The 8,669-nt window shown below is 40.2% G+C and overlaps 1 protein-coding gene across 4 annotated transcripts in view; it reads left to right on the top strand.

Moving 5' to 3' along the window:
* LHFPL6 (LHFPL tetraspan subfamily member 6) overlaps positions 1 to 6,282 on the top strand; it is a 256,816-nt gene extending 250,534 nt beyond the window's left edge. For 3 of the 4 annotated variants that reach the window (XM_025364528.1, XM_025364530.1, XM_025364529.1), the window contains one exon: positions 5,118 to 6,282. In XM_025364528.1, the coding sequence (XP_025220313.1) occupies positions 5,118 to 5,236 (119 nt within the window). In that variant the 3' untranslated portion in view covers positions 5,237 to 6,282. The remainder of the gene's footprint in view (positions 1 to 5,117) is intronic. The other variant, XM_025364531.1, reaches the window with a different exon arrangement.
* Positions 6,283 to 8,669: the final 2,387 nt, after the last annotated feature.

The following is an 8,669-nucleotide window of genomic DNA, read 5'->3' as shown; positions in this document are numbered from 1 at the left end:
AAAAAAAAAAAAAAAAAAAAAAAAAAAAAAAAAAAAAAAAAAAGCTCATTTTGGACCTTAACCGGCTGTTGAATTTTAACTCCAAATTTTGTAAATCACACACAAACTTGCATATATGTCTGATTGATGGCCGTATTTTCTTATATCCTCAAACATTTTCTGCTATTATGGTACACTCCTTAAAGATCTTAATTTCCTGCCAGTTTTCATCTGATAGATATTTAGCCTGATACGTTAACTACCTGTTTTATGACATAAACAAGAATGGATCCAGATAACAATGACTAGAAATTACAATTACACATGAGCAAGACAAGGACTTGGATTTGCCCGAGGAAGAGGGTAGTGTGGTGACAGCCGGAGCCAGCTGGTGCTGAAAGCTCTGCTCTGTCTCTTTCAGGTGACAGCAGGGCTTGGGTAGGTGGGTGGGGTGGTTTAGTTTCTGACAATGGTAAAGACTTACAGATCCCTTGATAAAGAAAAGCAAGAAAGTCTTTGTTCGTTCACTCCTGTCTTAGATCTGGTTCCCCAGAGTGGATCCTGAGATGAGGATTTGTGTTCAAGTGACTGAGGAAATGTGCTAAGGAAAAACCAGTGGGGAAGTGGAAAAGCAAGGTAGGGAAGGAGTCAACACCCAGCAGGGTACGGTTTGTCATATGAGGGTTCAGCCTCAGCCTGAACTCACAGTGCTAGGAACATTCATTATCATTACACTGCAGACTTTGTGCCACCTGGAGGGAAGAAAGCCAGGTGTGCACGCTCCAGTACAAGTCCATTGCTGGCAGTGGGTCACACCAGGGGGCACTTCAGCTGTCAAAGAGCTGGGACAGAGTAATGCCAGTCACTCATGGGTCCTCTGAAGAGCGTTGCAAATATAAGCTGTTAGGAGCAAACAGGAAGCTGGAGATTGAGAGTCCAGAACCAGCAAAGGGACACACAGGAACTGGCTGGAGAATCTACAGCATCGGCTGTAGCTCCCCTGCCACTTACGAGATGCTGAAGCTTAAACTTCTGCTATTTTATTGACTTCTCTGCCAAAAACAAAAGCAAAACCAATATTATCCTCTCTCTCATTACCCTCTGATAGCCAATCCTTTACTAGCTTCTTTTTCCATCTTTGTTTAATAGATGTGTCTGCTGTCACATACACCGTTTTCAAATAATTAGCCTCAGCAACTTTTTCTTAAGTGCCAAATAATAAAGAATTATATACTCTACTTTTCATGTTAGGTTATGGAACTATGTATAGGGCAATACATTATTAATAATGAACAATTGATTGTGTTCTGTGTTATGAGTCCAGTGCTAAATAGATGGACCACAAATTTTGCCGACTCTTTGAAATGTTCTAAACTATTGGTCATCTCTTCTCTACCTATTAATTCACCCTTCTAGGTGTATTTAATCCAGCTAAAGAATAATTCAAATTGGAGATTATTCCCAAGACTCACAACCACATTAGTTCATGGTTGTCAGCAAATCTGACCTGTGAAGGGAGACTCGGTTACCCGTGAAAAATGCGTATTCTATCAGTATTAATGGAGGTCATTGTGCCAGTGAGACCTACCCAGAGGTGGAGAGGCGATCTTTCAGAATCTGTTACCCTGTTAAATTTAACACACTCGCTATGAGACCAGAAATACACACTTGGTTTGGGAAGTTCTCTCCAAAATTTCAGTGCCAAAACAGGACAAGAGTTACTCTTGAAATAAAATACTAGATTTACTGTTTTTCAGGTATCAGCTGCCTGCCTGCTTTGCTTCCTTTCTGCTTTTCTTTTACCTTGCCTTTCATTCAACAAATTATTTATTAGGTGCTTGCCATAGGCCTGGCATTTCCATGATCTAGAAGTAGAATTTCTGGGTGGAAGGAATCGTAAGTGTGAAGCTCTAATGTCAGCAACAAGGCTGATGTGCTCCAGAAAAAGTGATCACTGTGGCCAGAGATAAGACACAGGAGAGAGCGGTCATGAGGTGTGAGAGGTCAGCAGACATTTAAGCCCTCATAGGCTATAGGAAGGACATCGATTTTTGAGAATTCATTAAAGGGACTTTTTTTTTCCTTTTTTTTTTTTTTCTCAAGCCAGAGTTTTATTCTGCCATCCAGGCTGGAGTGCAGTGGCGCAATCTTGGCTCACTGCAACCTCCGCCTCCTGGGTTCAACTGATTCTTATGTGTGGGCCACTTGCACTAATTTACTCTGTGTGCTTGATGTCTGTGTGCTTACGTAATGGCCTAAGAGCTTTTAAGATGTGGAGGCTCTTGATCAAAATCGCCTGGCTAATTTTTGTATTTTTGGTAGAGATGGGGTTTCACGATGTTGGCCAGGCTGGTCTTGAACTCCTGACCTCAAGTGATCCACCCGCCTTGGCCTCCCAAAATGCTGGGTCATTACAGGGTTTTAAGTAAGAGCGTGGCTTGATCTGATTGATTTTTTAAAAGACAGCTGCCTACCTTGCTGTTGGTGATGATATAAGAAGAATCAGAGAGACAAGAAAGCAATGACAGCAGACCAGACTGCCTGGGGGATGATGCGGGCATTTGAGAAGGGAAAGGATACAGGATAGATATGGGCGAGAGTGGCAGAGGACTTGCTACTTATTAAGGAGAAGTCCTGGAGCAGGTTATTAAACTTTCCTTGGCCTCCGTCTTCCCTTCTGAAAGATGAGAATGATACTCATGTACTTGCCACATTGTGTTCCTATGAGAATTAAAGCATTAATGTTTACTCCATGTAAAGCTTCATGACAATTTTGAGAAAATGGTAATCAAAACACATTTGCTATTTTTTAATTATTCATTGGATGTGGAAAGGGAGAAATCAAGGATGACACCTAGGTTGAGGACTGAACAACATAGCTTGATGTCTGTGTGCTTAGGTAATGGCCTAAGAACTTTCACGATGTGGAGGCTCTTGATCAAATTTTGCTGCTTTTGACTCATGGTGACCACAAGCCAGTAACTCCCTTAGCTCTGTCTTGCCTTGCCTTTTTATCCGTGCATGGGGCACATGCTAACTACTTCAGTAAATGTCCAGTGAAGATCTAAAGTTTAACTGCACGTTATACCTAACAGTCTTGGTAATTTTCAGCAGGGAAGTTATTAATTTTTCACAAATGAACAAGGTAAAAGTGGCTGTGTTCCGCGGTGAGCAGGTCTATGCAAACCCAGCCCCATAGGCTGAGAGGCTGAGAAAAGAGGTGAGGAAAGAGGCTGACAAGTCCAGTTTCTCAGAAAAAAAACATTTAATAGGGACTTACGAACAGAAGCCATGTCTCAGGCAGCTGCAAGATGGCGGATCTTTGCACCCGCCCTCCAGAAAGCAGCCTTTACACAGCAAGCTTTTAGGGTACAGATACGTGCAGCTGGGCACATCTCATACTTTCTTGCTGAAACTTGTGACCTCTAGGGAGATGAGATAAACATCTTTATGAAAGGTTGTCTATGCCATAGTCATTGTTTCTTTATGGGGGGTTATCTACGCTATGGGAACACCTCGGTATGCAGGAGTCAAACGCTCGTCTTCATTGAGATTTCGCTTCAAGATGGTGTCACTCTTGCCAAGCAACAGGCTGTTTTCCTGCAGACTGCTTGTGAAAAAAAGGGATGTGATTTTCTTTTGTTTTTTTGTGTGTTTTTTTTTTTTTTTTGAGACGGAGTCTCGCTCTGTCACCCAGGCTGGAGTGCACTGGTGCAATCTCGGCTCACTGTGACCTCCGCCTCCTGGGTTCAAGTGATTCTCCTGCCTCAGCCTCCTGAGTAGTTGGGATTACAGGTGCCCACCACCTCGCCTGGCTAAATTTTGTTATTTTTAGTAGAGATGGGATTTCGTCATGTTGGTCAGGCTGGTTTTGAACTCCTGACCTCAGGTAATCCACCCACCTTGGCCTCTCAAAGTTCTGGGATTACAGGCCTGAGCCACTGTACCTGGCCCCGTGATTTTCAATCTGTGGCTTTTATGTTCAGTGACTGTGAAATCCAAATGTCTTGCTGTTTATGTTTGTATCTAATGTAATGCAAAACAAGAACCAAAAGGAGGAACATAGTTGCTGTTCAAGCATCGTCTGATAAGATGTTAAGACCAGCTGAAAAATGAATTAGAATTGAAGCAGAAAGTACAGTGTCCAGTATAAGATATAGAGGCCTTCTTTACTATGCACACAAAAAGAGTAACTTGGATGTCATTAAGAAAGAAAAAGCTAATGAATGCAAAAACCCATTCCATTAACCCAAATAGGGTATCTGGGGACGCCAACCTATTCTTGGGATCTGGAACCCGGGTTTGAGTCCTGGCTCACTTTATTCCAAATTATAAGCGTATGACTATGGGTAAGTCACCAACTTCTTTAAATGCTCAGAAGCATTTTTGTCAACCATGTTGAGCTAGTATTCCACCTTATAATGTTGATAAAAGAATTGACAAAGACAATATAGATAAATAAATCTGCTTATTATATTTTTAATATTTTGGGTGTGTTATGACTATTAAGACTAATCCAACTCTGAGAAATCAGGACCCATTTGGACACTTGTCATTATATTTTCATTTAAATGACACTTTATCTTCAAGGTGAGTGTTGATCCCAGAAGAATCTGGGAATTTTTGTTTTCTGATTCAGACAGTAGAGAGTAAGTCACTTGAGGATTCCACATAAATAGCAGTATTCACCTTAGCATTAGCCATTATCCTTCAAATGAGTTGCTTCCTCAAAGTGGCCCTTTTGCAGAAAGATTGCATCAACATTTAGATTTTTTCCCTAAAGTACTTTGTTATGCAGGTGAGCTTGGGTGATGTAAGTTAGAATTAACTCCTTCATCTCATATCCTGGTTGCTGCTATTCTTCTCTTTTTTTGACCGGGGTGTGGATATTGGTGGAGGGGACTACACTTCTCTTCGCCAGTGTGAGAGGTAGACATTGAGATCCTTCTGAAATGCACCCAGCCATTCTTGCTTTCTTCACTGTCCAGATAACTTGCAGCACGTTATGATTCCATTTAAGCGAGGATACCATATTCCTAATGGGTGTTTCAGAACCCACACACTGGAAGCAATAAGAAAGCCTGCTGCAAAATCATCCTCATCTGTGTCTTTCTTCTTTCCCTTTCCTTTGTCCCTAGGGAAGTGTGAAATCGGCTGGGCCTACTACTGCACGGGAGCAGGTGCCACTGCCGCCATGCTGCTGTGCACATGGCTGGCTTGCTTTTCAGGCAAGAAACAGAAGCACTACCCATACTGAGATGGAGCCACCAAGAGCAGACAGAGGAGAAGACGGACCGAAGGGGCTTAGAGAGGTCGAAACATCCACCTACCTTCAAAAGGTGGAATAGTAGTTCTAATCCAATACAATGCTAATAAAATGAAACCCGATAAAATCAGGAACATGATATAGGAAGGAAGGATTGTAGGAGATTTGTGGTGAAAAAAAAAAAAGGAGAGTGTAGAATGATGGAGAAAAATGGACCAAAGCCTAAAAATATTGCGGGGCATCGGGTGGTTCTATTCCACAGAGTATTGTTAATATACAACACACACACACACACACACACACACACACACACCCCAAATCTATATATGCAAACAAGGGTTTGGGTTTTAGTTGTTTGTGTTTTTTTATTTTAGGTGAAGACTCAGAAAATCAAAAGGGCTAGTAGAAACAGTGTTATGTTGGGAAGCAGGGTACCCCCAAAAATGTTCCCTGTAGGTCACGGCACTCCCAAAAGCACACAAGCACATACAGACATACGCATCCCCACATACGCCCATGCACAAAAGTGGATCATCGCACAGACGTTACGGGAGGTTTAGTGGTGCATTTCTCCTCTGTTTTCTTTTTACTATACATTTAAAATACAGTATTATCACTTTATAAAGCATATATTAAACCCAATAAATGGACCAATAAGCCAAACTATCAGTATTTTGTATATCCTGCATAAACTCTGATTTAGTTCCTCAACATATTTTCAGTGTTTATGCAGACCTTTAGAGTTAAGCCTTTGTATTTCCATGTTATTCAACAATATGCAATATTTCTGAGTAGCTTCTGCTGTGATATTCTTATGAAGAAAAGGGGCACCTTTCTGTCCACTGTAGGAGAGAATTCAGCCGAAGATATGAGAATAATGAGAGACATTTTCCAGTCATTGGATCGTGTTTTCTTTTGTCTATTATTGTACTGTGCTGTACCACATTTATTTCTATATTCATTTTGTAAAAAATTTAAAAGTGCTATTTTGTTTGTATTTGAAAATCTCTGTGAATAAATTCTCTCTTTGATCAATAGCTAGATGAGTCATGGAGTGTTAATTCAGTTATTGGATTTGCTTCCTTAATTTCTTCAATGTAGTTCTTCAACTACTATAGTCTTGTAAAATTTCCTTTTCTCTTTTAAGGCCTGTCATTAATTCACTCACTAATCATCCAACGAGGCATTGTTCTAGGCACAAGTGTATTAAAAATGAGTAAGACAGTTTCTGCTTTCAGCATGAATTCTTTGCAACCAGAATTCTAACTTCCTGCTTATTACATTTCAATCATAACCAAATTCTGAGGAGAGAAGAACTTCAGGTCTGTTTTGTATTAAGTTTGAGGATATGGGTGGTATTCAGATGTGATTTAGGGCAACAAGAGCTAGACTGTGGTTCAGGAGGTGACTGGACTGACAGTCTCCAGCATGGTGACATGACTGTTACAGTTGCCAGTGACTTGCTGTTCCTCCAGCTTCTACAAAGTGCTGGGTTTCTGTACTTCCGTGTCAGGGAAAATTTTCTATCACTACCCTTGAGGGATGTTGGCCATTTGAAAAATCTTATCTCAACAGCCCTGCCCCTCCAGCAGAAAGTCTTCACGGAAGAGAAGGGTTTGGACCCTCACATGGCCCCTTAACAGAACTAGCTCTTTCAGGGTTAGGCGTGGTGGCTCACACCTGTAATCCCAGCCGAGGTGGGGAAATCACATGAGGCCAGGTAGTTTGAGACCAGCCTGACGAACATGGCAAAACTCCATCTCTACTAAAAATACCAAAAAAAAAAAAAAAAAAAAAAAAATTAGCTGGGCATAGTGATAGTGGTGCTCTCCTGTAATCCCAACTACTCAGGTTGAGGCACAAGAATTGCTTGAACCCAGGAGGTGGAGGTTGCAGTAAGCCGAGATTGCAACACTGCACTCCAGCTTAGGCAACAGAGTGAGAACCTGTCCCCACCAAAAAAATAAATAAAAAATAACAAATAACAAAAACTAGCTTCTTCAGGAGCAAAGATTGCATACTGGATAGTGGATCTAGCCTTTTGTTTAGTAAGCCTGAGTTATTGTAGCAAATCCTTAAGAATTCCGTTTCAATTAGCTTCTAAATTCATTGTACTTTTCTGATTTGGAAATTGAACATTCTGGCTATTTATGCATGTAACTATATTTTCTATGCTATCTATACACATTTATCAATTTAATTTGAATATCTGACTATTCCACTTGCTTCTGGTGCTTTTAATCATCCAGGATGAGAATCCATGCTGATCTGGAAGAACAATACAGGATCTGACCAATAAAATTCTACACTTTCTGAGGCTTTGTTGGTGTGGAGAAAGTCATTCCACTCTCAGATGCTTAATTCATAATGTGCTGAATGTGATTTTGTCTCATTGTCTGCTGAGCAGGGGCTTCTCCATTCTGTGGTCTCCTGCAGAGAAGAAAAGATTGCACTTTGCTTCCTCAATTAGCCCATTATGTTCATGTATAGCTGGTGCTTTTCAAATTTGTTTTAACTGCACCTTCCTGTCAGAATAGTGTTGTGACTTCTTAGCTCCCATTATCAAGTTGGAGTTCTCTAGGGAATTCATTAAGGTCTAGTTATTTGGACAGATTTAATGATGACATTGTCATTTTTATGTAGTTCATGTGATTTTAGACATTAGTGAGCCTCGCTAGAATAAAAGGTCAGCCACTCTACATGGTAAAGTCAAATGACAAACTCTTATATGGCAATGGCAAAATCTGGCTAGTCTTATTTTTTTTTTTTTTTTTTTTTTTTTTTTGCTTAAGATGTCCCTGCATTTTAATAGGAACATCTAAGTTATTAAGAATTACATATACTGCTGTTGAAATGAAAATCACAATTCATAAGGTAATAACAATAACAAAGTCAGTGAAAAGTATCTATTCACAGGATTCTTACTGATATACATGAGAGGCAATAAAAAGCTCGATTTTCACAACTTTAAAAGCTTTCATTGCTTGCACATGCCTGTGCAGTAAGTGGGGAGTTTACCTTGTTTTTAGGAAGAGAAAATGACATGCAAAGAAGTGAATTGATGAAATTTAATTGACTCTAGTCATTGAACACCTGCTACTTGGTAGGTATTCTACTAGACATAAAACACTAAATAAAACACAGCCCATGCTCTCAAGTCAGTCCTAAGCTCATGGAGAAAAATGACAGGAACATCAGTGATTACCAAATCATATGTCAACTGATTCTCAAAGACAGGGAAGAAGCTCCTCCCAGGTAAAGAATTCTACACAGACAAAAAGGTATAAAGAAAGATGAAAGATGATATATTACAATGTTCTGCTCTTCAAAAATCATTAAGAAAATGAAAAGATGTGTCAAAGACTGGAAAAAGTTATATATCTGATAAAGAGCCTGTATTCTGAGTACATACATGACTCTCTCA

The sequence above is a fragment of the Theropithecus gelada genome, chromosome 17 (genome assembly GCF_003255815.1).
Source record: "Theropithecus gelada isolate Dixy chromosome 17, Tgel_1.0, whole genome shotgun sequence".
Taxonomy (NCBI): Eukaryota; Metazoa; Chordata; class Mammalia; order Primates; family Cercopithecidae; genus Theropithecus; species Theropithecus gelada.
Note: the sequence above shows the minus strand (reverse complement) of the source record. Positions and strands in the feature narration are given on the sequence as shown.